At 50.3% G+C, this 27650-nt stretch overlaps 2 protein-coding genes and 1 long non-coding RNA gene across 6 annotated transcripts in view; 1 reads left to right on the forward strand and 2 right to left on the reverse strand.

Moving 5' to 3' along the window:
- Positions 1-27650, reverse strand: part of LOC130679620 (uncharacterized) — a 152588-nt gene that overhangs the window by 33525 nt on the left and 91413 nt on the right. The window lies entirely within an intron of this gene.
- On the reverse strand, positions 416-27375 carry RHOBTB2 (Rho related BTB domain containing 2). Its single transcript, XM_057487864.1, has 11 exons — positions 27353-27375; positions 27181-27268; positions 18774-18975; positions 18007-18110; positions 17290-17475; positions 15612-16618; positions 15197-15315; positions 12970-13120; positions 2919-3007; positions 2017-2122; positions 416-873 (listed from the first exon to the last, which is right to left on the reverse strand). Exons 2-11 carry the CDS (start codon positions 27234-27236, stop codon positions 656-658), a joined length of 2238 nt encoding a protein of 745 aa, XP_057343847.1. The 5' UTR covers positions 27237-27268; positions 27353-27375; the 3' UTR covers positions 416-655.
- On the forward strand, positions 19656-24284 carry LOC118914214 (uncharacterized). 4 transcript variants are annotated; one of them, XR_008992644.1, is made up of 2 exons: positions 19656-19888; positions 24135-24284. XR_008992644.1 is itself a non-coding variant. In XM_057488891.1 (2 exons), the coding sequence occupies exon 1, from the start codon at positions 23003-23005 to the stop codon at positions 23660-23662; it is 660 nt and encodes a 219-aa protein (XP_057344874.1). In that variant the 5' UTR covers positions 22932-23002; the 3' UTR covers positions 23663-23709; positions 24135-24284. The 4 variants fall into 4 exon arrangements, 1 of the variants encoding a protein (XP_057344874.1); XR_005025531.2 differs by lacking the exon at positions 19656-19888 and adding an exon at positions 22932-23734; XR_008992626.1 differs by lacking the exon at positions 19656-19888 and adding an exon at positions 22932-23734 and having other exon boundaries at positions 24138-24284.

Consider the following 27650-nt stretch of genomic DNA (forward strand, 5'->3'; position numbering starts at 1 on the left):
AGAGGCACTGCTTCCAGGCCTGGAGCTCTGACCACCTTGTCACTGTGTATCAGGCCTGATGCCTACAGTCCTGGGAGGGATGCTGGCAGAATGCAAGCCTCCCCACTTGTGCCCTCTGGCAGCTGTACCCCAGGACGTAGAAACCTTGAGTTGGGCTCAGAAGGCTTAATTTCTACCCTGACTTCTCCAGGGAGGATCTGAGTAGGCTCCGTGCAGAGATGACCATAGAACATTTGCAAGCCTCAAGTCCATCAGCAGAGAAACACGGCCAATAGAGGCAGGACCCTCCCAGCACAATGCAGCTCCCCAGGCGGGGGCTGCCTCCCCAGAGCAAGATGCACAGCCCCCTGGCTGGGAGAGTGTTCCCTTTGACGCTAGGCTTCTCCGAGCCAGAGAGAAGATGCCAGGGCACTCAGCTCACGCCCTGCTCTCCACCTCCCTGCCCTGCTTTGGCACTGGCAGGGGCCCCCGTTCTGAGCCCCAAGGCCCGGCTCTCCGGCTGAGCTGCGCTGGCCCGTGAGAGCAGCTGCGCCCTTCGGGTCCTGGTCATGTGAGTCCCCTTGTCCCTGGAAGGTGGAGGGGGCGATGCAGCAGGGCAGAGGGGCAAGGGCCAGTGGGGACAAGGGCAGCAGGGTCAGAAGAGGGCGGCAGCATCTCAGACCACAGCCGAGGAGGAAGACGGGGATGCTGAGGAGGCCGCAGAGGGGGACGGCGAGGAGGGGCTGTTCCAGAACAGCCACCGCCGCTTGGGCTGGCGCTTCAGGTGGAGATAGTCCTCCTTCTCACGCTCCTTCCGTGCCCGCTGGTAGTGATCCTCCTCCTTCAGGTACCAGACGGGCGGCCACCGGTGCTTCTCAAAGTACTCCTGGTTTTCTGGGGACACACACAGTAGGGCTTGGTTAGAAGGGAGGCAGGAGAAGGGGAGAGATGGGGAGGGTGTCCAAGGGAAGCCCACCACCCCCGCTGCCCAGGGACTCGGCAGCCTCAGCCCCTGCACCCGGGAGCATGAGCCCTGCCTCCCTGTGCCCCGGTGTGGCTGCAGAGCCCCCTAGGGAAGTCGGGGGTCCCATGAGGGACTGACAGTGCCAGGGCTGGGCACTTTCACTCGTGCTGTTCTTCAAAGACAGAGGGAAGATCTCCACGTGTCCTGGGAATAAAACAGTCCACAATGAACGGGAGCCAGGGAGAAGGTGAGCAAAGCTGTGGGCAGGAAGGAGCTGGGCTTGGCAGGGCTGAGAGCAGAGGCGCTGAGGTTCTGGGAGGGGGCAGGCTGCAGGATGGGAGGCTCAGCAGGAGGAAAGCCAGGCCAAGGGGCTCGGACCCATCTGGGACGGCACGGGGCACAGGGAAGACTTGCAACCAGGACACTGATGCCATTGCAACTCTGCTTTAGAACGAAAATGCCAGAAGGGTGCAAAGGAGAGAACAGGGTGGGGGAATCGATAGGGGGTCACTGCCAAGAAGCGGGTGCCCTGCAGAGACCTCAAGAACACTGAGTGGCAGGAACTCAAGGAGGCCAGCGGCACCCACCCTGTCCCACTGAGTCCGTGCAATTCCTACTGGGCCCAGGACCTGAGACAGTAATTAAGCAGAGGCAGAGCCATGGAACCTCAGAGGATGTCTGGATCTGGGCTGTCCCAAATGACAGGAGCCCTTCCTAGGTGGTGACATCAGTATAGTGGGTCCTGAGCAGCATTACAATTTATATACTTTTCTATATGTGTAGTTGATCACAATATAAAATATATTTCTTATTGTGGAGTCCTGTCCAAAAAGTCTGAAAAATTCCAACTCTAGTCCAACACCCTCTTTGATCCTGTGAGAAACCGAAGTGCAGAGAGGTTGCCCCAGGCCTCCAGCTGCCCTGCCTTTTCCTGAGCCCCCTCCGCTTGGCTGGAGGCAACTATGCAGGCTGCTCCCCACACCCGCAAGGTCAGGTTAGGCTCAAGGACTTGGGCAATGGCCAGCTACCCTGGGGTCAGATCGGCAGCAGCAGGTCACACGGGAGACCCTCACCTGGGGACATGGCCTTCATGTCTCGTGGGAACTTGCGGCACACGTTGTTGTAGTTGGTACAGATGTGGTGCAGACACCAGTCGGCCAGCTGGTATGCACAGTGGAACTGGGGACAGACAGAGGAATGTCTGTGCCGGGACCCTGGGGTGGGGTCCGCAGAGGCACAGTTACCTTCAGAACTGAAGGTCTGGGGCAGGTGGGTAAAGGCCCTGCAGCCACAAAGAGCCCATCTTGAGAAGAAAGCCTACACAAAACTGTGAGGAGGCAACATTTGATTTGCTCCTTGGCCGCACCACCTCCACCCCCATCCCCTTACCCCTGTGCAGCCCCTGAATCCAAAGATCCATAACCTGAGGTGGCAGTGTCCTACTGTGCCCACTCCCCTCTGATCTTACCCCACCCCGTGTTCTTCCCCCCATGCAGGCCAGGGTGTCTGCAGCTGGGCTAGCAAGCCCACTTTCCTGCATGTGTCTGCAGGCCTCAAATCTGCCCTGCTTTCTCTTCATAAACTAATCTTTAGTGATAGACTTTCTGGCTATTACAGGAAATTTTGCTTATTTGTTTGGGAAAAGTGGGTGGGTGGGCAGTTAATTTTAGATGGAGTATCCTCACTGTCCCTTAAATGACTTCAGGCAGGCAGCCACCATTTTCACACATGAGCCTGGGGTTCCCTCCCCTGCCCTGTGGTTGCCTGATGCCACAGTCCCTTTCCCCCACAGCCAGCCTCTCCTCTGGGCATGTCTGGCATGGAGGAGGAGCTGGGCCCTGCCAATCATGGAAGTAAATCTGCCAAGGGGTTTCCTTCCCACCCATCACCTCTCAGCCTCCCCCATTTGCCACCAATGGACAAACAAAACCCAGACTTGAGAGTAATGGAGGGATTTCTTCCCCTGTCATCATACCTGAGCCAGTTCCAGGAACACAAGGACATCCCCATCGATGTCCACCATCATCTGTGTTGCCTCCATCAGCCCGGTCACCGTGTACTGCTCTGTGACACACACAGCCAGGAATCAGCTGAAGAACCACAGAAGTGGGCATACATTCACTTACACCCCACCGTAGGGGCCCATCGCCCAGCAAAGAGAGATCAAGGCCAGGGGCAAGTTCCAACAGGCCAGGAAAGGCCGCAGATGATTGAAGTCAGCTCCCACCAGTGAGGTAACTGGGATTAGTGCAAAACTTTCCCAGAAGAGACAGGGTGAGAAGTAAAGAAGGATGTTAGAATCACCTACAACAATTTTTCAAACTATGTATGTTGCACCAAGTAGTCTAATATATGTAGAAAGAAAGCTTCCTGTGGAATCAGCCATTGATACTGGGGGAGAGGGTGTAAAGTCTCAGGATTGCTGAGACCTACAAATTAGAACTGCAGATTAAACCTAGTTGTTTGTATTAATTTAAGTTTTATAACAAACTGTGTACTAACCTTGCATTTTATGTTAAAACATTTCTATTGAAGAAATAAAACACTCCTGAATTTTAACTGTATCAGTATAAACTTAAGAGGTACTGTATCTTTAAAAATGCACAGGCATGCCTGGGAGATATTAAGGGTTCGATTCCAGACCACTGCAATGAAGAAAATATCACAATAGAGAGAATTATATGAATTTTTTGGCTTCCCAGTGCATATAAAATTATGTTTGCACTGTACCATAGTCTATTAAGTATGCAGTGGCATTATATCTAAAAAAAATGTACATGCCTTGATTTAAAAATATTGCTAAAAAAGGCTAATCATCATCTGAATGTTCAGCAAGTCATAATCCCTGATCACAAATCACCATAACACTGTAATAATGAAAAAGTCTGAAATATGATGAGAATTATCAAACTGTGATACAGATACCAAGTAGGCAAATGTTGTTGTAAAAATGGTGCAAATAGATTTGCTCAACAGTCTTGTCAAAAATCTTCAATTTTTGTAAAAAATGCAGTATCTTCAAAGTGCAATAAAGCAAAATGCAATAAAATAACGTTTACCCTCAAATATACCTCCTATCTCAGTCCATGGAAAAGACCTAGAATCAATACCCACCCCAGCAGCTACAACCTGCTCAGACTGTAGCCTTGAAATGCCATTTCCAACTCTAAGAAATCAGAACTCCTTAGAAAAATGACTGATTCCAGGTACATGGCAGGAAATGTACAGGAAATGCCCACCTAGAATGATGAATCTTGTCGTTCCAGGTAACCAGAAACTCAGAGACTCTGGAGTCAGCTTGAAGAGACTCCTTCTCCTACTAGCCAAAGGTGCAGTACAATATTTGGGCTTCAATAAAGATAAGTGCAATTATTTGAAACCAATTGAGTATGTTCAAATCTAAGAGTTCATAATGCTTAAAAATAAAAAACTAGCCACAAAAAAAAGATATTGGCATGAGAAGTGAGGCAGAAACCTCCTCCCAAAATCACATGCAACAAGAAAATACAGCCAATACAACTAATCCTGAATGAGGGACCAGAAACAAGACTGCTACAGATGGCCTACATCTGGGGAAAACCTCACAGAAAAGAGTAAAGTAGCAAAGCTGTGATCCAACGTGACCCAAGCCCTCCCCTTACCCCAGCTCACAGGTGAGAGAAAGAGAAATGGAGCGAGAACAGAGTAGAAGCCCAGGACTGCTAAACACCAACCCCTGGAGATCTGCTCCAGGAGCATGAACTCACATTACATGGTGCTCTGGAGATTAGAGGGGTTGGAAAGCAAAGACAGGTGGAATACTGGGAGAGACTGAGATTCCAGCTGCTTGTGGAGAACAGGTACCCAAAACTAGCAACTCCGGGAGAAAAGAAAGGCAGGCATGTTGAAAGACTTCACAACAGCGAGAGGGCTGCTAAAGGGGCAAGGATTACACAGAGCTCGCTGCTCAGCAGAAAGGACAGGTGGACAGAATCATCCCACACATTCAGCCCAGCAGATTGGGAGCTTTCGGGAGTTTCAGGAGCTCTGTCTCCCCGGCTGGCAATGCAGCACCAAGGACCCTCACTGTGATAAGCAGCCTGCCACTCCTTCCTCCCCGCTGGCACCTGCTCACAAACCTGATGCCCCCACCATCACACCAGGCCAGCTGGAGGGCGGCCCCTCCTAAGGCAGCTAGAGGGGCATAATGCAGTCTCCTCCCTGCATAGCTGGCCCACTGGCCTGGCAGTGGGGGCAGGCACTGCAGCTGGGAAGCAAAAATGAGCTCTTTCCTCTGGGCAGGCAATGGCACCACACACTTGCGACCCCCGCCATCACTCCAGGTGCTGGGCACCTCCAGAGAGTAGAGCTTCTGGGCACTAGAGGGTGCTGCCTACACAAAGTTATTACTTCATAGTAATCATTAGAAATAATGAAATGGCAAAAGAACCTTGTACAAACCAAAATCCCTCAAACACCAGAAAGAGGGCTAAGTGAAACTGAAATCACAATCTTCTTCATAAACATTTCAAAATAAAAATCATAAACATGCTCACACAGAGATACAGAAAAAAAAATTCAAGATCTCAGGGAGGACTTCAATAAAGAGGTAGGAACTTTGAAAAATATAGAGTATCAGAAATGAAACATACAATGGAGGGATTTAAAAGCAGATTAGATGAAGCACAGGAGATGGTAAATGAAATAGAAATTAGAGAACAGGAATACAAAGACACTGAGGTACAGAGAGAAAAAAGGATCTCTAGGAATGAAATAATAATAGGAGAACTGTGCAGCCAATCCAAACAGAACAATATTCCCATTACAAGAAGAAAAGAGAGAAAAAGGGATAGAAAGTGTCATTGAGGAAATAATTGCTGAAAAGTTCCCCAATCTGGGGAAGGAAATAGTCTCTCAAGCCATGGAAGTGCACAGATCTTCCAACATAAGGGACCCTAGGAAGACAACACTGAGACATAATAATTAAAATGGCAAAGATCAAGGACAAGGACAGAGTATTAAAAGCAGCCAGAGAGAGAAAAAGATCTCTCATACATACAAAGGAAGACCCATCAGGTTATTATCAGACTTCTCAGCAGAAACCTTACAGGCCAGAAGGGAGTGGCATGATATCTTTAATACAACGAAACATAAAGGTCTCCAACCAAGAATACTCTACCCAGCAAGATTATCACTTAAATTTGAAGCAGGTATTAAACAATTTCCAGATAAGCAAAAGTTGAGGGAATTTACCTCCTACAAACTGTCTCTACAGTGTATTTTAAAGGGTCTGCTACAGATGGAAGTGCTCTTAAGACTAAACAGCTGTCACCAGAGAAAATAAATCCACAGTAAAAGAAGTAGACCAATTAATTACTAACCAAATGCAAAATTGAATCAGCTACCCCCAAAGTCAGTCAAAGGATACACAAAGAGTACAGAATATGACACCCAATATGTAAAGAATGGAGGAGGAAGAAAGATGAGAAGAAAAAAAACCTTTAGATTGGGTTTGAAATAACATAATAAGCAAGTTAAGTTAGACTGTTAAGATAGTAAAGAAGCTTCCCTTGGACCTTTGGTAACCATGAATCTAAATCCTGCAATGGCAATAAGTACATATCTGTCAATAATTACCCTAAATGTAAATGGACTGAATGCACCAATCAAAGACACAGAGTTACAAAATGGATAAAAAAGCAAGACCCATCAATATGCTGCCTACAAGAGACTCACTTCAAACCCAAAGACATATACAGACTAAAAGTGAAGGGATGGGAAAAGATATTTCATGCAAATAATAGGGAGAAAAAAGCAGGAGTTGCAATACTTGTCTCAGACAAAATAGATTTCAAAACAAAGAAAGTAACAAAAGATAAAGGCTGTTACATCCAAACAAAAGATAAAGGGGTCAGTCCAACAAGAGGATACAACCATTATAAATGTCTATGCACCTAATGTAGGAGCACCTAAATATGTGAAACAAATACTAACAGAATTAAAGGGGGAAGAGAATTCAATGCATTCATTTTAGGAGACCAACACACTACACTCCAAAGAACAGATCAACCAGACAGAAAATAAGTAAGGAGACAGAGGCACTAAACAACACATTAGAACAGATGGACCTGACAGACAACTACAGAACACTCCACCCAAAAGTACTAGGATATATATTCTTCTCAAGTACACATGGAACATTTTCCAGAATATATCACATGCTAGGCCACAAAAAGAGCCTCAGTAAATTCAGAAGGATTGAATTTATACCAGCCAGCTTCTCAGACCACAAAGGTATGAAACTAGAAATAAATTATGCAAAGAAAACAAAAGTCCACAAACACATGGAAGCTTAACAACACGATCCTAAATAATCAATGGATCAATGACCAAATAAAAACAGAGATCAAGCAATATATGGAGATAAATGAAAACAACAATTCAACACCCCAAAATCTGTGGGACACAGGAAAGGCCATTCCAAGAGGAAAGTATATAGCAATATAGGCTTACCTCAAGAAAGAAGAACAATCCCAAATGAACAGTCTAAACGCACAATTAATGAACTAGAAAAAGAAGAACAAATGAGGCCCAAAGTCAGTAGAAGGAGGGGCATGATAAAAAACAGAGCAGAAATAAATAAAATTGAGAAGAATAAACAATAGAAAGAATCAATGAAGCCAGGAGCTGGTTCTTTGAGAAAATAAACAGATAATCCCCTAGCCAGACTTATTAAGAAAAAAACAGTCTATACACATAAACAGAATAAGAAATGAGGACAGAAAAATCACTACAGACACCACAGAAATACAGATAATTATTGGAGAATACTATGAAAAATTATACGCTAACAAATTGGATAACCTATAAAAATACAACCTTCCAAGACTGACCCAAGAAGAAATAGAAAATCTGAATAGACCAATTACCAGCAATGAAATTGAATTGGTAATCAAAAAACTACCTAAAAACAAAATCCCTGGACCAGATGGCTTCACCACTGAATTTTATCAAACATTTAGAGAAACCTAATACCCATTTCTCCTAAAATTGTCCAAAAAGTAGACGAGGAGGAATACTTCCAAACTCATTCATGAGGCCAGCATCACTCTAATACCAAAACCAGGCAAAGATACCACAAAAAAAGAAAACTACAGACCAATATCCCTGATGAACACAGATGCAAAAATACTCAACAAAATATTAGCAAACCAAATTCAAAAATACATCAAAAAGATAATTCATCATGACCAAGTGGGATTTATTCCAGGGATGGAAGGATGGTACAATATTTGAAAATCTATCAACATCATACACCACATAAACAAAAAGGACAAAAATCACATGATCATCTCAATAAATGCTGAAAAAGCATTTGACAAAAATCAACATCCATTCATGATAAAACTCTCAACAAAATGGGTATAGAGAGCAAGTACCTCAACATAATAAAGGCCATATATAACAAACCCACAGCCAACATTATACTTAACAGTGAAAAGCTGAAAGCTTTTCCTCTAAGATTGGGAAGAAGACAAAGATGCCCACTCTCCCCACTTTTATTCAACACAGTTCTGGAGGTCCTAGCCACAGCAATCAGACAACACAAAGAAATAAAAGGCATCCAGATTGGTAAGGAAGAAGTTAAACTGCCATTGTTTGCAGATGACATGATATTGTACATAAAAAACCCTAAAGAATCCACCCCAAAACTACTAGAACTAATATCTGAATTCAGCAAAGTTGCAAGATAGAAAATTAATACAAAGAAATCTGTGGCATTCCTATATGCTAACAGTGAACTAGAAGAAAGAGAAATCAGGAAAATAATTCCATTCACAATTGCATCAAAAAGAGTAAAATGCCTAGGAATAAAACTAACCGAGGAGCTGAAAGACCTATACCCTGAAAACTATAAGACACTCTTGAGAGAAAATAAAGAAGACACAATAAATGAAAATACATCCCATGCTCATGGATAGGAAGAATTAATACTGTCAAAATGGCCATCCTGTCTAAAGCAATCTATAAATTCAGTGCAATCCCTATCACAATTAACAACAGCATTCTTCAACAAACTAGAACAAACAGTTCTAAAAATTCATATGGAACCACAAAAGACCCCGAATAGCCAAAGTAATTCTGAGAAGGAATAATAAAGTTGGGGGAATTATGCTTCCCAATTTCAAGCTCTAGTACAAAGCCACAATAATCAAAACAATTTGGTACTGGCACAAAAACAGATCCATAGATTAATGGAACAGAATAGAGAGCCCAGATATAAACCCATACATACATGGCCAATTGATATATGATAAAGGAGCCATGGATATACAATGGGGAAATGACAGCCTCCTCAACAACTGGTGTTGACAGACTGGACAGCTACATGTAAGAGAATGAAACTGGATTAGTGTCTTAGTGTCTAACTCCATACACAAAAGTAAAACTCAAAATGGATCAAAGACTGGAATATAAGTTATGAAACCATAAAACTTAGAAGAAAACACAGGCAAAAATCTCTTGAATATAATCATGAGCAAATTTTTCCTGAATACATCTCCTTGGGAAAGGGAAACAAAAGCAAAAACAAACAAATGGAACTACATCAAACTGAAAAGCTTCTGTACAGCAAAGGACACCATCAGCAGAACAAAAAGACATCCTACTATATGGGAGAATATATCAGTAAATGACATATCTGATAAGGGATTAACATACAAAATATGTAAAGAACTCACACACCTCAACACCCAAAAAGCAAATAACCCAGTTAAAAAATAGGCAGAGGGTAGGAACAGACACTTCTCCAAAGAAATTCACATGGCCAACAGGCACATGAAAAGATGCTCCACATTGCTAATTATAACAGTGAGATATCACCTCACACCAGTAAGGATGGCCAGTATTGAAAAGACTAAGAACAGCAAACGCTGGCAAGGATGTGGAGAAAGAGGAACCCTCCTACACTGCTGGTGGGAATGTAAGCTAGTTCAATCATTGTGGAAAGCAATATGGAGGTTCCTCAAAAACTAAAAATAGAAATACCATTTGGCCCAGGAATTCCACTCCAAGGAATTTACCCAAACAATATAATTCCTCAGATTCAAAAAGACATATGCACCTGTATGTTTATTGCAGCACTATTTACAACAGCCAAGATAAGGAAGCAACCTAAGTGTCCATCAGTAGAGGAATGGATAAAGAAGATGTGGTACATATACACAATGGAATATTATTCAGTCATAAGAAAACAAATCCTACCATTTGCAACAACATGGATAGAGCTGGAGGGTATTATGCTCAGTGAAATAATCCAGGCAGAGAAAGACAAGTACCAAATGATTTCACTCATTTGTGAAGTATAACAATGAAGCAAAACTGAAGGAACAAAACAGCAGCAGACTCACAGATTCCAAGAAGGGGCTAGTGGTTACCAAAGGGAAAGGGGTGTGGGAGGGTGGGGAGGGAGGGAGGGAGAAGGGGATTAAAGGTCATTATGATTAGCACACATAATGTAGAGGGGTCATGGGGAAGGCTGTATAGCACAGAGATGACAAGTAGTGACCCTGTAGCATCTCACTATGCTGATGGACAGTAACTGCAATGGGGTTGGGGGGGGTGTTGATAATATGGGTGAATGTAATAACCACAGTGTTGTTCATGTGAAATCTTCATAAGATTGTATATCAATGATACCTTAATAATATATTATATACATATATATATATATATATATATATATATAAAATAAAAAACTAATTGGTTATCCTCAAAAAAATGATCAGAAACAAAGTTATCTTGAACCCTGGTAAATGAAAGAATCAAGTAGTCACCTGCCTGTCCCATATGAACTGTACCACTGGATAAACCAGTGGTAGGTAAGGGGAAGATTCTCCTTTTTAGAAGTATTGTAACAGCTTAAAGAAGGGGAGATTGAACTGGAATATTAGCATTTCACAACACCTAATACATCAATGGATCCAGGCAACTTCATTCAATGACTGCTAACCTCATGAAAAGAAAGAACGGCAGACAATCCATGCTGCTTGATGAAACACAGAAAAAACCTATGAAGTAGTCTTACCAAAGGAAAACTGAATGTGAATCAGATCTAGCCTCAGATCTAAGGGTTTACAGGAAATACGGTACTCTAGAAATGCGGTTGTTGAAAATCTAGATATTCTAGATCATCAGAGGAATTTTTTTCCCCAACAAACTGCAAGGGAAAAAAATTTTTTCAATGGACAAGGTATGTATAGATTAAAAGAAACTTTAAAGATATATAAAAAATAAAGCCATGCTCTCATGTTTAAGGATGTACACTTGGATGATAAAACTAGGAAGATTACAGAAGGGAGGCCACAGGAAGTTCCCTGGAAAGAGTAATAGCAGCCACTCCCGGGGAGGAGAGAAGCACTTGTGTTTGGGAAGGACAGCAGGAGGGCTTCTGGGTGGCTGGCAAGGTTCTAGCTCGTGATATGTGTCATGTTGCTATATAATAACTCACTAAGCTGAACGTATGTTGCATATATTTGTACTGTTGAACAATAAAAGTTTTAAGCTGGAATCAATGACTTCATAGAAAGCATCCCTCACAAAACATAAAGCAACCCCAGTTATACCATATTTAGCATGTTCTGCTGCTCCTTAAGGTACATATACAACCCATTTTTGTATATGTTGTCTAGTATGTATGGACCATTTCATGGGAAAAGTCATTCAATGCTATTTTCTATAAGCCTTTCCATGAAGCAGTGCAGTTTAACATTTATAGTGGCTACATTGTGAAAATGACCCACGTGTGCTTATTAACCAGTGGTGCCTACTAGACTTGTTTCTGATTGCCTGCCGTAATGAAACAAACTATATAGAAACATCTTATACAATTTTTTCTTTTGAGTCATTTCTTTGGAGATAGTCTTTCCAAAACTGAATCACTCAGTCTAAGAGTCTGGACAGTTTTATGTGCTCTGGGGACACCACACCCCTTTTCATAGACATACGTGGATGACATGCTACGGCCGTGATTTTTTGAAGCCTTTCTCTCACTCTTTGCCCTCAAGCTCTCTGTATCCTCAGACTCCCTCTGAAGACTCAGGTCTGAACATTCCGGTTCTTATCAATGATTCTGCCTTCTTCCTGTGACCAAGCCCCACATCATAACTCACTTCTCACCATGTGATTGCTGTTTCCTCACATCTGAGTCCCAATCTTGATTGTGCACCCTGGGCCCCAGCAGCTCTGACACTGGGGCCATCCCTGAACCTCAACTCAGTGTCTCAGGCCCTGTTCTCTGCCCCCATGACCTGCCCAGGAATATTAACTTTGGTGTCAATACCAGTACAGGTAGCAAGGCCCACACCAATACAGCACAAATGCCAATCCCAGCACGAACAGGAGGCGGCCAACAGTCTGCCTGCATCACTGGTCCCAGACCCCTTCCAGCTGGAGGCCACCCTTTCTCTCCCCCAGCACTAGGCCCCGACCGCCCATTGCTTGGTCTCCCTGCTCCACCCCAAGGGCCTCTGGGGTTGGGCCATCCTAAACGCTGAGCTCCAGCTCTCATCACCTGTACAAGGAATTAGGAGGGGCAGGTCAATGTTTGTTGTCTGTTTCTGGAAGAAGGAAGAGAAAGTAAAGGTGGAAGAGAAGGCAGAGGAAGGGAAAGAGAAGGAGAAGAAAAAGGGAAGGAAGGAGGCAGAGGTGGACCGAGGGTAGAGATGTGCAGGTGTGTTCTACTCTTCCCGAGCGCAGCCATGCTGGTAAGAGCGTCAGCACTGTCACCTGCAGACCACTTGTGGGGCTGCAGTAACCTCTGGCGAGGGCCCACACAGAGACCCCATCTAGCCTCACTCACACACACCTCTCTACCTCTCCATCGCTGCCCAAGCCCCGACACGCAGTGACAATTTCCCTTGACGTAAACCTGTTCCCTTGGTGCTGGTGGCCTGCCGCCTGAGAGGAGACAGGTAAGAGGAGAGATCTTGACTCCTGGGCTTCCCTGACTCCTCCCCCAGGGAGGCCCGAGGGCTCGGGCTGGTTACCTGTGAGGGCCACCAGGTGCGGCAGGCAGAGGCGGTTGGCCAGGATGATGAGCTTCATGTCGTCCAGGTCGGGACTGGAGGTGAACGTGCCTGTGTAGAGGTATTCCAGCACTGCCCGCATGCAGCTCTTGCTGGTGTAAGGAAACACCACCTGCGGGTGGGCAGGAAGAGGGCAGGCCCCCATGCAGTGAGGCTTCTGGGAAGAGTTCTCAGTCCTGAGAAACTCAGAGGGCCCTGGCCCACGCAGCTGGCTCCCCCACACAGGCCGCCACCCTGTGCTGCCCCCATCCCTGCTCAGACGCTCCCCACTCTCCCAGGCCTGTATCGCAGAGCAACTACCAGCTCTAAGAGCTTTTAGAAAGGACCCAGATTCTCACTGGCATCCTTCCGAAGCCAGTCTGGCTTAGAGGACGGCTGCAGGAATCCTTGCGGCCCCCGAAAGCCACCCCGGCCCTCGCAGCCCTGAAGAGAGCAGTGTAGTAGGTGCAACCGAGCCAAGCGGGCACCAGCTGGCTTCCCCCGGGCTGCCGCTTTGGGCCTCTGGGAGCTCTCCAGAGCGGCGCTGTAACAAAAACTGCCTTCTCATCAGAGGCTGCACTGGGAATCCGCTAGAGCTTGAAAGCTGCTTCTATAGCAGCTCGGCAGTGCCTGGGGCTGGCAGGCCCCAGGGCTTTGGAGAGCTACCGTCACCCTTTGCATACCTCCATTCCACCCATGCCTCAACCATCAGAGAGACTCACTTCTCAACCCCTGCCCTTGGCCTTCCCTAAGGCCTTGCTTCCCAGAAATCTTGGGAAATTCCTGGTCTTTGTCACATTGCTCTCAGTCATTTTCCATTTGACTATTTGGTGGGCACCTACTGGGGAACCAGCACTGAGGGGGCTACTCAGCAGAAGTGGAAGACCCGGTCCCCGCAGCAAAAGAAACCACAGAGCAGTTGGGCACACTGGACACTAAGAACCCTGAGCAGCTGCACAGAGTAGCACATTGTCAGCTGCAAGGCTCGGGGGTGGACAGTGGATGCTGCAGGGGTCCAGAGAAGATGCACAGCACCAAGGCCATGGCCCGGGCTATCTGCTTGGTGGCAAGAATGGAAAGGAGAGAACAGGCTTCAGAGAATATTTCTAAGGATGCGTGACAGGCCCAGCCAACTCCGTTGAGAAGTGGCAGGTTATCAGTGAGAGAACAGGTGAGTTGCAGTGCCACGGATGAAAGGGGAAGGCGATTATACACAGCATTTCTTTCTATTTTCTGTATCTGATGCTTTGATGGTGGAGGGGCTTGCTGCCCTTGAGGAACTGCCCCGCCCAGGGCTAGGCAGTTCCTAGACAGCAAAGGAGTCCCGGAGAGCAGGCCTTCCCTATGCAAACCAACCAATCGAGAGCCCACACCCAGCCTCCTCCCGTCTGCTCTCCCACTCCTGGCCACCATCCCCTGCACTAATCACCCCAGGGCCAGGTACCAGATGACTCTGAATAACCCTGGGCCCCAGAGCCACTGAAATCATTCAGGCAAGCCTATCCTAAACCTGCTCACCCTGCCTCGCCTGTTCTTTCCCAGAGAAACCACAATAAGGACCGTCACCCCCAGTTCCCCTTGCTCCCGCTGTCTCCTGATCCACCCTGGTGCTTCCCAGGGTGGGCCCCCAGGGGATGCACTCCCCCTCCTATTGAGATCTGTCAGTATAAATAACCATATATCTTTTCCATGGCAATTTTCTCCTGATCTGGTAGATTCATCAGACCTCAATAATAATAAAATCTGCATTTTAAAACAGTGATGGATTCCATTAGGAACACACTGAATTTTTCTAGTTGTTTCACAGGTGTCCAGGAGAAAACAAGGCACAATGCATAGAGCCAAGGAATCAGAAGTTGGAGTCCTAACCTCTCCTTTCTAGTTATACAACTTTGCACCCATCACTCACTTCTCAGGGCCTCACTTTCCTTACGTTTAAATTAGGAACTGTAAGCTACATATAAGAGTCATGAGTGCGGTGATACATCAGATAAGGTATTGAAAATGTTTTCTAAATTCTAACGTTAGGATGTTATTATAATTCCCTGTCCTGGTACTCTGTAAAATCCTTGGCTATGGAAACCATCTCATAAACTTCTCTTGGGCCCATCCCTCAGTGGTGAGCACACAGTCAATGCTGAAGAAAGTGCCTCAGGTGCAGAGTATGTTAAGTCTCTCTCCTCCCCACCCATATGCATCCTAGCCTTACCTCCCTGGTGGAACTCTCCACAAAGGGCCCTCCGAACATGGCAGCCATCCAGTCACAGCTGGAAATCAACAGGGGCTTGTGGGCACTGATAGTGCCATCATCCAAGATGAAGGTCACATCTGTCGGGGGGAGAAGAGGCATCATGTGAGGTCATGGTGAATGAAGGCTGTGGGACAACCACCCCGAGGCTCGCTACTACACTCGAACAATGGTGTCCTTCTGAAGCAACAGCCACGGAACACTCCGAGGCCAAGCTCTCAGGTTTGGGGTGCTAGGCCTCAGGAGCAGAGCCACCACAGCTAAGACATCAGCCACCGAGAAGACTCAGAGGGCTAATGGGACCAACCCGGACTCCCTGGAAGGCCGCTTGGAGGAACGTGCCCTGCCTTCCTGCAGCTGGTCCCTAAGACCGTACCTGAGAAGGTGCCTTTTGCCAAGCACTCCTTAACCCGGTTGGTCCTGCGGACATGGAAGGCCTTGGTGATCTCCTGGTTCATGAAGGCCTCGTTGTTGAGAATGTTAGCCACCATCATGCGCAGATCGAAGACCTCCAGCAGTTCCGCAATGTGGGCAATGTGCATGAGGTCCCTCTCGTTCTCGTCCAGCTCTCCAGTATACAGGTACTTGAGAACAGCCCGGAAGGGCCCTGGCTGGATGGAGTTGTCCATTTTCACCACCACCATGAGCCGGGATTTATAGGTCAGAGGATCTTCCGCCATCTCTTCCTGGATGCTCACAAAAGCTCGGCTCCAGGAGGAGAGCACTCGGCCCCGGCCCGGCAGGTACCCTGTCCCATTGCCCCGTAAGATCCCGTCGCTGGTGGAAGCCCGGAGCCCCGCAGGCCCCGAGCCCCCGCCCTCCTCCGCACTCTCGCACACGTCAAAGCTGGCCGCCCGAAGCAGGAAGTCCCGGCCGTGGTGGTGGTGGTGATGTTGGTCAGGGCGACCCCGCTGGTCCTCTGGGCGGGAGCCTGGCCCTGAGGGGCCCCCCAATTCCCCCTCACTCAGGTCCATGAGGAACAGGTCGTAGAATTTGGAGGAGGAGGTGGAGAGGTAGATCTTGTGGGCAAAGATGCGCACCCGCTCCTGCAGCACCAGGATGACATCCGCGCACAGCGGGTCCTCCAGGAGGTGGGCGGGGCACTCCTCGCTGCTGGAGGGGGGCTCGGGCACCACAATGATGGGGGGTGGAGGCTTGGGAGGCAGGAAAGGCGCCTGCAGCAGAGGCCGCTGCACGTTGCGGAGGTGAGACTTCCAGAACTGCAGGTGCCGGCGGGAGATGAGCGCGGCCCGGATGGCGTTGTCAAAGACGTCCTTGATGCCAAACTGGGCCACCACGCTGGTCTCGTAGTAGGGGATGCCCAGCTCCTTGGCCACCTCCCGGCCCTTCTCTGGGGGCAGGATCTCGTTGGGCTTGATGGGCCTGGCAAGTTCAAGAAGGGAAATCAAAGTCATGTTGGGGAGGAGCATGGTGGCGGGACAGGCAGCTCTCCAGGGCCTGCCTGTTCTTCACCCGGCTGGAGGGTTCATGCTCAGGATCTGGGCCCTGGCCATAGTCTTGCCCTACTCATTTCCACAGAATCTCTATCCCTTCTTTGTCTGACCAAATCCTACCAGTCCTTCAAGGCCCACATCCAATCCCCTCTTCTCCCAGGAAGCCAGCCATATCTATGCCAGGCCCTGGGGATCTCCCCAGCTCAAAGCAGGGGTAGCACTAAAGACCTCTCTGGCAGTCAGCATGCAATGTTCCACATTAGTTTTTAATGTGTTCACATACTGAGTTCATCTCCCGCAAGATTAAGAGCCCCCTGTGCAAAGACTGCCTCCTTTTCTCCTCTTCTGATGGTGCTCAGCCCAGCATCGCCCACATGGTGTGGAACAGATGAATGTATGGATAGATGGATGGACGGAGGGGAGGATGGGTGAATGAGTGAATGAAAGACTGAGAACTCCTGTGACTCCCTACATGAGCTTGCTTCAGATGGAGGGACACGGAGAGCCCAGTGGAAAACCTCAGGCATGAGAGGGAGCCATGGAGATGTGCTCCCCTCCATCTTCCTCCTTCCCCCCGCCCTAGGCACCAGCATCCCCTACCTAGCCAAGGGTCGCCTGGCCCTATTGACAGCCTCCAGGTCGGCATAGCGCAGGTCCAGCTGGCAGCCCACCAAGATGACAGGTGCTCGGGGGCAGAAGTGCTTGATTTCCGGGTACCACATGGTCTTGACGTGGTGGAGGGAATTGGGGTTGGCGATGGAGAAGCACAGAACTACCACATCAGATCTGAGAGTGAGAGAGTGAAGTTATGGGCAGAGAAGCCTAGTGGTAGGTTACCTGCCCCTGGAATGAAGAACACATGTACTGCCCACCCCCCAACACACACTGTAGACACCACCCACCTATGTATCTGCTCACATCTTATACAAAACATATAATAATGAGACCTCTTGTGTATATACCTCTAATTTAGACATATTAGAGCTTTCAGTGACTCTCATTTTGACCTCATGGCCGTCTTGTGAGCTCAAAATAACCATTTTTACCATTTCACAGCTGAGAAAAATCTGAGAACAGTTCCTCCAATGGCTCAGATTCACAGAGCTAGTAGGTAGCAGGTCTAGGACTCAAACCAGGCTTCCTGATTTCAAATCCAGTTCCTTCCATCGCCCTGGGCTGCCTCCCCTTTGAGAGTCTGCCATGCTGATTTCTCTGCTCCTTCCTCCAGTGTAAATTTCACAGGGTCGCTCCATTCCTTAGGTCAGTGGACAACCCCACCCACCTGGCTCCCTGCAGGCAGCCAGAGGCCTGCCCTACCTCCCATAAGCAAAGCGACGGTCTTTGTGGTGGTCTCCAAAAGTGTCCCAGAGGCGGAGGGAGACACTGACATCATCTACCACATCTCGGGAGCGTTCCAGCACCTGCAGGGGACAGGCAGGGAGGGGTGGGAACCAAGGGCAACAGTTCTAGGGGCCCCTACATGTCAGCCCGGGGTGTAGCCTGCTCCCCCCTCATGGTCCCTGGCAGCATGGGGGAGGAGGGACAGAGCTAGCTCCTCCTCCTGTGTGGCCTGCACAACGCTTTGATCCAGGTGCCATCTCTGTACACTCACTCACAAGGGAAGCCTCTAGGCTGGACAGAGGCAGCAGACTAAGAAGGCAGATTACTGCAGGTAGGGAAGGGGTCTCCTGGGAGCCTGCCCTGCTCCTAACTTCTCCTGCAAATCCTACATCTACGAGCCTCTGAGCTTTTGGTGTTAGCGGCAGCTTCTTTCCTCCTCTCAGCTCTCAAAGTCCCCCAACCCCCGCTGGTGCTCCCCATTATGGGGACTGTGACTGCACAAGATGCTGTGCTCCAGGCAAAGCTTGGGTCCCAGGCACCAGCTTGGCCAAGCAAACGTAGAGGGCAGATGGTCAAAGACCCCTCCCTAGGGTGGGCTCACCTCCGCTTCAGCTGCCTGCACCCCACCCCTAAGGGGCTTCTGTGAGCTCAACCCACGCCCCACTTGGAGACATAGCACTGGGACTTAGGAAGATGCCCCAATACATGATGTAGACCCCAGCTGAGTGGCCTTGCAGCCTTACCTCCTGGCACACCCGATACTGGTCGATGGCCCAAACAGTGGGCACATGGGTGGCGAGCAGCTGGTACTGGGTGAGGGTGGCATTGCAGGCACGGGCACAGATGAGCCTGGTCTTGCCCACGGCGTTGTCCCCCACCACAACACACTTGATGGTCTCTACGTTTGGCCTTTCATAATCCATGTCAGAATCCATTAATTGGGACCTGAGGGAGAGGACAGAAGCAGTCAGGATGGCTTGGCACGCCCGCTCCCTCAGGGCTGAGGCCACCAGCTCTCCTCAGCCAGGGCTGCCCGTCTTGAAGCATTTGAGCGGACAGAAGGGAGTGGGCAGGTTTCGGGGCAGCAGCTCCGCAGGGGCCTGAGGGTACAGGACCCCATCCAGGCTGAGAGGAGCAGTTCTCCCGGATGAACCGCTGGTCTCCTTCCTGTTGCCACCATCCTCCACCTGGGCTTCTGGATGGGGACAGCCCGTGAGAGGCCAGGAGGAGGCAGCCCAGGGCCTGTCCCCACGCTCTCCGAAAGACAAGAGGCCGCCTGGGAAGCTCACTCATCGTCTGCTCTCTTCCTCCTGCCAGCAGGGCTGTGGCAGCAGAACAAACAGCTGAGAGAAGCAGAGTCCAGGCCAGGTCCCCACCCCTCCCAGCATGCCTGGGGGCAGGGCCACTTGCAAATCTAATGGACTTGTCAGAGCTGGGTGGCAGCTCTCCTGGCCTCTACCTTTGCCTCTCCCTCTCAGGCTGTGGATTTCTAAGCCCCAGCCTGCCTGTGGCTACCCTCTAACCCAGCCCCCTTTAGGGAAGGGTGGCCAGTTTTTCCTCCTGGTCCCTCAGGTGGGAGGCCGGGTGGATGTACCTGGCAGCTTGCCTGGGTGGCTCATTCAGCTGCAGGCCTAGTTCCGAGATGGCAGTGGGGATGTACGTGGCCCTGGCCACACACTCTCTAGTCAGCAGGCCTTCCCAGCCCCTCCTGAGGCCTGCCTGCCAACCACCCTGCCTCCGGCCCCGGGGAGAGAGAAGAATGCCCCCCTTGGCACTTCCTGGGGAGGAGTCGTCTCAGGCTGGAAGCCCCCAAACACCTGGCACTCCTGGAAGGATGTTTGCTAAATTGTCTGCCTAGGTAATGGGGTTCCTGAGGGAGGCAGAGAGCCAGAAACTTGGGCCTGAGTTTCTAGGCAAATGCTTGCCTCAACGTCCTTCTGTGTTGGGCAGAGAGGAAGTGGTTCATCCACGCACAGAAAAGGATGGCTCTTCTGTAGTCAAAATGTCATGGCAGTGTTTAAAAATCTGTCACCAGGAGGGAGCCCTCAGCTTGAGGGCTTGGGGACTTTTACTGGAAGCCTCCCGGTTGGCATCCATCTCCTGGAAGGACTGGAGGGAGGCGGAAGGGGAGGTGCAGGGCGGGCGCTATTAGGAAGCTTGGTTTGCCAGGGTTCTTGCCTGTCCCTGCGCACATTCTCTGTGTGCATGAAGTCGGCTGGGGGCTGGAGCAACCTGGAGGAATCCTTCCTAGGCTGAGGAAGGTTGAGCTCAGAGGACTCCTGGAGGCTGCTTAGGAGCCCTCGCTGCTAAGCCGTCCAACCCAAGGGCCAGGCCACCTACAGCGACGGAGCAGCTCCACTCCTGCTGGGCTGTAACCGGATGCCAGCATGCAGGAATGCAGAACTGAAATACCCAAGTAAGGAGGGCAGTTGGGATTTGTGCAAGTGGATGTGTCTCAGCCACCTAAGCAAAAAGTGCAGCAAGGACTTTTCAATGAGACAAGTGCCTCCTCCTTCCTGGAATTTTACAGGATCTGGACGCTGAACAACAAGGGGTCTCCACGCAGGTCCCTCCCCAGTCTTCAGGGCAGCTGTCTGCACCCTTACTTCTCCCTTCTTCCCTCCATGCCCTCCCCTGAGGCAATCACTATTCAAACCACCGTCTTGCCTCCCCTACTCCCCCTCCTGAGCTGAGGACTGGGAACCCCACTTTGACAGTTCCTGATCTCAAGTCAGACAGCTCGGAGGATGCACCAACACTGGAAGGAATCATCTGGATTTTAGTTTCTGTTTTATCGATTAATGAACAAAGCAGACAGAATCCCAAATACAATTATGTAGAGCTGTAGGAGAAAGAGGAAAACCCACTAGCCAACAGAACTTCCTTCTCAAATTTAGATTCTAATGGCACATAGGTGTGTAGGCAGAAGGGGGGATGAGAAGGCCTGCAGGAGGCATTAGATTTTAAATCCAGGAGTTTCTGGATGGCAAGAAGGATGCCGGAATACCAGCAGAGCAGCACCGGTCAGAGATCAGCAAGTTTATGATTAAAAACCTCATGCGCACCTTATACACTTGGGGTTAAGTGGAGGACAGCCGACCAACAAGTAGGAGCAGCCAGAACTGCTGTGCGTTTGGACAGCAGACCTACTGGGTGCTGCTCAGGCTGAGCGGCGCCTCCCCACCCGTTCCCCAGCTGCCCCTGCCACCTCCCGCGCTGTCCTTCAATGTCCCATTTTTATCACTCTCACCAACTCCCATCCCAGCTGCCCGACTGGCAAACATCACTGGAAAAGGCCAATCACTTCACTTCTCTGAGAATCAGTATGACCTTCTGGAAAATGGGTATGAGGACTTTAAAAGAAAGTCTCCTGAATCTTGGTGAATTTGTGCCAAGAGAGACTGGGCTGAAAGGAGGTATCTGTCATCTTATATAATGTGGTATTATATAATGCTAGATTACATATCTGTATGTACAATCATCTCTCTCTTTAAGACACAGACTGGCCCAATTAAGCCAGCTGAACTTAGTCTAATCGGGCCTGCCTCAAACAAGAATCCTCTACTGGAGAGAGACAGAGTTCCAATGCCAACAGTAATATAATTTTTGCTCTAAAATATTGCTACTTTACAATATCATTGCTGATGTATGATGACACAAACCACTCAATGAGCTTCTCAACTTCCTCTATCCTTCTGGCACCCTCTCCTTCAATGACTCTAGATTTTTCTGTACAATTGCCTCACTCCTATTCCTTCTGAGCCTCCTGACTAACCTCCATGAACTATGGTTTCCCTGCCACCCTCCCCATGATATCACAACCCCCATTCACTCTTCTCCCTCAATGATCCTGGAGTCACCGAGATGCTCCCTCCCTACCCCATCCCACAATCCCTGTCCCCCTCCAGAAACAGCCTCCTGACCACAGCTCTCTCAGCTCTTTGTACTCAGGCCAGGCCAAAACACAAGGTGTGCTCAGATTAGCTACAACCCTTCTGGGCTCCCAGTCCCGCCCCCGCAACCCCCTACACACACTCTGCAGAACCCAGAAAAGCCCCCTTTCCCTCCCACAGCTGATAGGAGCCTTGTTCATCTGTGGCTGCCCTAGTCTGGTTGTCAAGGAAACCATAGAATCTCCCTGGGAGCCTGACTTGTCTCCTAGCAACCAATATCCCACATCCTGCATCTTACAAAATGAGAAAAAGAGGAATATCGGGAAAATGAAGGTAAAAATCAAGGAGAATGGACAGGGAGACTCAGGAAGAGAAGAGCAGAGAGGGTGGCCTACCAATTCAAGGCGGCTCCCACCCGGGCCGCTGACACTGTAATACCGGAGGAAGCACAGAGATGAAACTCCCTGCAGATCCAATGAGCAGCAAGGCCCAAAGGGATCTTAAATGGTCCTATTAACAAAAAATGCAAGCCTAAACACAGAACAAACCTTCTCAAACACCCAAAAACAACGCTAAGAATTTTTCTCAGTAGTTGGTCAGAACTCAGCTGCACCCACTGCAATGGAGTTGGGTTGAAACACCTCAGGAACACCAACCACAACACCCATATTCCACTGGTTTTCTAACGGAAACATTCCCACCACTCTGCACCTTTTTCCCTGACACGCTGCTCTGCACACACACACACTCTAACAAATTTTAAGATGGTGGGGGGAAGAGCCACGACACACTAAAGCAATCAAGTCATCACCCCCTCCCTAGAAAAACCTGGAAAAGACTAGTCCCCCGCCCTCTAAGGACCCAGCAGCCAAAGCTTATGGCCAAGGGAAGAGCGGGGGCCTAGAGAAAGTCAGGAGGGGCGCAGACAGGCCGGGAGGGCTCCGCGGCGCGTTTCCAGAGGCTGCTTGCAACCCGGCTATAACAGAAATTAATCATTTACTTACACCACTACATGTGACGGGGTAATTTCTACCGTAAGGAACACATCTCTTCCTGCTAAGCACGCTCATTTTAGTGAAATGTCTGGGGTCACTCCGTGCGCGCAAGTTAGGACGATGCCGGCGTCGCGGCGCGGCTGCTACCGCCGCTGCTGTCGCTACGGCTCCGGGCCCGGGCGGGTCACGTTAGATCAGAAACTCTGGCACAGCAGCCCAGGCCGGGCGGCGGGCACGGAGCGGCCGCGCGCGCGGCACTGCAGCCACTGCCTCTTCCGGATCAGCATCTCCCCGCGCCCCGGGCGCCCAATGTCATGGAGGCGCGGCGGAGCCGGGCTGCGCGCCGCTGCTCGGACCTCGGACTGCTGGGCCGCGCCGCGGCGGTTCCTCGGGCTGCGGAGGCTGGCGGCGGGTGCTGGAGCGGAGCCGAGGGAGAGGCCGCCGCTGCTGCGCGCCCGGCGCGCTCCGGAGGCGCGGCCGCGAAGACGCCTAGCGCTGCAGTCCCGGGGACCGCTCGCGACCTCCTTTTTTCATTCACAAAAAACGAAAGAGGAAAAAAAAGAAGAAGGGGAGGAAAAGCAGGGGGAAAAAATCGCAGCCGGGACTGGTACCGTGACAGGCACCGCCCACCGCGGCGCCCCGTTGGTGGAAAGGGGTCGGGGGGAGGAGCGGGGGCGGGGAAAGAAGGAGATTGGACGCCTCCGCGGCCCCGCCCCGCGGCGGGGTTTGCTCCTTTCCGCGTGACCTCCGCCACCTGCGGGGAAGCTGCAGGGAGGGTCTCGGCTGCCCTGGTGCCGGTTCACATCCCTCTGCCTGGTGAGGCGCAGAGCCTAGCTGGACCCCCAAGGGGTTTTTTTTCCCGTTTCCTCCGGGAGGCTGGGAAAGAGCCCTTGAGAGGCATCCTAATCAGCCCTGGAAAGGATGCGATGGAAAGGAAGGAGGCTCGACATTTTCTCCGAGTTCTTTAAACCCAGGCCTCCACCACCTGCCCGGGAAGACAGGAAGGCAGCGTTTCCATACAAGCCGTTTGCTGGCTTGGAGCTTTCCTGGCTCTTGGGGGTCTTCCTCCCTCTACCGCCACCCCTGAAGCTAAGCCTGTACCTCGGATTGCCGTGGCCCTTAACGATTTGGGGCGGGAGGGTGAGGGTTGGGGTGGGGCGTCCCTGTACCACCTTGTATGGGTCACCCACCTCGGCCTTCTCCCCCTCTTTTCCAGCAGTCTCCACTTCCGTCCCACCCCCATCCATTGCCACTGGATTTCACCAGTATCTTCTGACCTCTGGAAGAAATGCCATGAAGACACGAGGCCTGGAGCTTTGGACTCTGTCTCCATTTACTCCTCTGTGAAATAGACACGTTATACTTATGAATGGCATCTGTAATGTGAGTGGTCCCCAAAGGAAGCTTCCATATTCAAGGCCGGTTTGAAGATGGTCTTGAGTGCTAGTAATTACAGTAGTTAGCTCACACTGGCTTTATCCTCCTTGTCCATTACCTATGGACAATTTTTAGAGCCCAGACGGACATGGCTCCCTCCCACCCTGCTCCAACACACCTCCAGCTTGGGCTCCCAGAATGCAAATCCATTTTTACCACTAGTTTATGCTAAATGTGATTGGTAAGAGAATTCCATTGCCCCCAAAAAAACGAATTAAAAATGAATTTTGTACTGTCTGAAGCACATCTCCCCCACCATCTATGAATGTACATAATTGGAAGTTGCCCATTAAAGTGTTAGTGATAAACCTGGTCTCTGGCCTGGCCCATATTCAGTAAGGGCCTGACTAGTGGAGGATGCTTCCCCCACCTCCTTCTGAATCTACCTGCAGCTGGGAAAGAGGTTAAAGATGACAGAGTGCCACTTCACACTTCTAATAGGACTCAAGCTCCATAAAACAGGAAGTATTGGTTTGAATACATGCTTAGGGAAGAAACTAAACCATGTACAGGTGTGTTCTTCCCACATGTTTGGTGCTGAAGAGCCTCACCCCATCCTCTGTGTGCCAGAGATGACTGCCCCCAAAGGAAAGCATACATGAGATCTCTGTGTGAGTTCCTGGGGTTTGGGGTGGGTGGGGACAGGGCCTGTCCCCCAGCTCAGCTCCAGAAAGCAGCATGCAGAACACAGGCTTCACCTTTCACACATCCGTGCAGCAGGCCCAGCCCAGTGAGTGCAGAGCACTCCACCTGAAGTCATGGGGCTTCTGGGCCTGCAGCTAAGCACCCGGTGTTTTTTCCCATTTTGGAGAACAGCCAGGCTGAAGCTATAAGATTGGCCAGGAGAAGTTGCACACCCTGCTCATGTTCAGTAGGCTGTCTCGGGCAGAGCCAGGTGCCCTGCTGGAAAATGTTGCCTTGATCCCTACTCCACCTTTCGGCACATAATCCCCTTTCAGGGTTTCTTGAGACCAAAGTCCTTCCCAATCACATCACCTCTCAGGCATCCTCAGTCAGAGCCCAGTCATCCTTCTGTTATTATCATAGTTCCCCCAAACCCCTCCTCCTCCAAAACCAATTGTTGCCACACCCCTGTCCCCCACAGGCCATTTTTCCCTGTCAAACCCTCCCATCTACGGTCTACCCTGGGTTGTCTGGTGCCTCTGCAGACCCTCCCTCAGACCAGCCTACTAGGACCCCCGCTGGTTTCCCATCTGAGGGAGCAACTCCCAGGGCACCCGGAGAATACCAGCTGGACAGGCAGACCACGACCAAGCTCCAGCCGCAGCCTCTGCCACAAGGGTGGCTGATGCCGGCCTCCCCCCCACCTGGCCCTGGACCTCAACTCGCCTCTCCCAGCTACTCAAGATGGCCTCAAGATCGTGGCTCCTGGGTAGGGGTCAGGTTACTCTGTTTGCTTTGTCTTTGCCCATCCCTCCAATGCCAGAATCCTGAGCATCAGGGCCATTACCCAAGGCCACGTCCTTGCTCACAACCAAGGGGTTGTCAGCGGCCCACCCTGAGGCCTGGCCTGGTCCCAGTCCTCAGCGGTCGGCAGCGTCTGAGAGCACAGACAGCTTCCTCACTCGCCCCCACCTTGCACCCCTCCCAGCCCAGCCCTGGGGAGCCCATTCTCTTTCCTTCATATTACTTCTCAAGTCAGGCCTGGGTGGGAAGTTTTTCCAGAAAGGTTCCTGCCGTTTTCTCTCTCTGCCTCTCCTCAGATACAAGCACACACATGCACCAGCCCTCCTTACCACTCCCCAGTATCTGGCCCTGGGGGCTTCCACGCTGCCCTTCCCCCGGTGGGCTGGGCAGTGCCCTGCCTTGGCCTGGCTGTGGCTGGAGGGCTTCCCAGCAGCTTGGAGCAACATCTCCTCCCTCGCCACAGCCCTCATTCCCAGGGACAAAAACCCCTTGGCATAAAGTGTCCCCAAAAGGCACCCCCTCCATCTATCCCTATAACCGCCCTCCTCAAGGACATCATGCACTACTGTTTTCCTGAAGCCTGGGAGCAGGAGGCCTCATCTGGGGAGAGAACTCTTCATCCCGGTTCTCAGGAAGGTGCTCATGCAGCAGGCTCACTGCCACCAAGCCCCTGCTTCCCTGTGGCTCTGAAGCCTCCCCGGGTACCAGCCCAAGCCCCACACACCCCTCTTGCCACACCATGCCCTAGCCTGCCTCCATTTGCCTCTCAGGCAGCCCAGGCTTCAACTGTTTGCAGGCTACTAACCTCTTCTCTCCAACCCTCTCCAGAAGCAGTTAAGCCTCTACAAAGCCCACCCCACAGGCCTTGTAACTGAGCTCTGCCCCTCTGCCCAGCATTGTGCAGACTCTGGGGTGCATGGCGCTGCCACCCTGTGCTTGGGGCAGAGTTCAGAACCAGTCAAGAGCAAAAGGGTGAAGAGGCCAAATCTGGAAAGTCTAGGGTCTCTCAGCCTCCTTGCTCAGGGCTCCACAAGAGGATAGGTCTCTTCTGGGCCTTTGCTCAAACAGGTCCTCAGCCGGATGGCTCTTCACCTGGATAATGCTTACTCATCCTTTAGATCTCAGCCTAGATGTCACTTCCTCCAGGGAGCCTTCCATGAATACCCTTTACAAAGCCTGAGTTCCTGCTCTATATAGTTCCAATCACAGTGCTCTTTCATTGGATCTCTCTCCCTCACATTACTGAAAACTCTTTAGGGACAGGACTATACTTATTCAAAAAACTATCCTTTGTGTTGGTCTGGCAACAAGTTCTCTAGGTGCTCAGTAAATGCCTGATGGATGGATGACAGTGGGGAACCTGGGTGGGGAGCTGACATCACCCAGTGGCTACTCACATGCTGTCCAGAGAGGTCTTCCACAGGGTGTACCGGCCTTTTCTTCGGGCTGCCATTGTTCTGTACTCCGGCCAGGCTCCTGATTGGGCTGGACAGAGGGGAATCAGGCCGGACAGGGAAGACAGGAGTAAAAAAAAAAAATACAGGGAGAAAGAAAGAATAAGAGAGTTACCCAGGAGACATGGCCAGCTCCCAGCCCAGGCGGAGGGGCCCACCCAGGGCAAGAGCCTGGCTCCTGGTGTCCAGCACCGGCAGGCTGAGACACTCAGCCTGAAGACAGAGGCCACCCCAGGGAGTCCAGGGACTACTTGAGGGCCAAGCACGGCAGTTGTGGGCCAAACCATGTTGCAGGCACCTGCACATTCCGTACTGGATGCTAATTTGGAAAGAGCTGTCCATTGTCTGTCAGAAGGCCTGGACTCTGACCTCATGCAGCTGTGTGATGTTGGACATCATACCTGCTCCCAGGG

Source organism: Manis pentadactyla, chromosome 1 (assembly GCF_030020395.1).
Source record: "Manis pentadactyla isolate mManPen7 chromosome 1, mManPen7.hap1, whole genome shotgun sequence".
NCBI lineage: Eukaryota > Metazoa > Chordata > Mammalia > Pholidota > Manidae > Manis > Manis pentadactyla.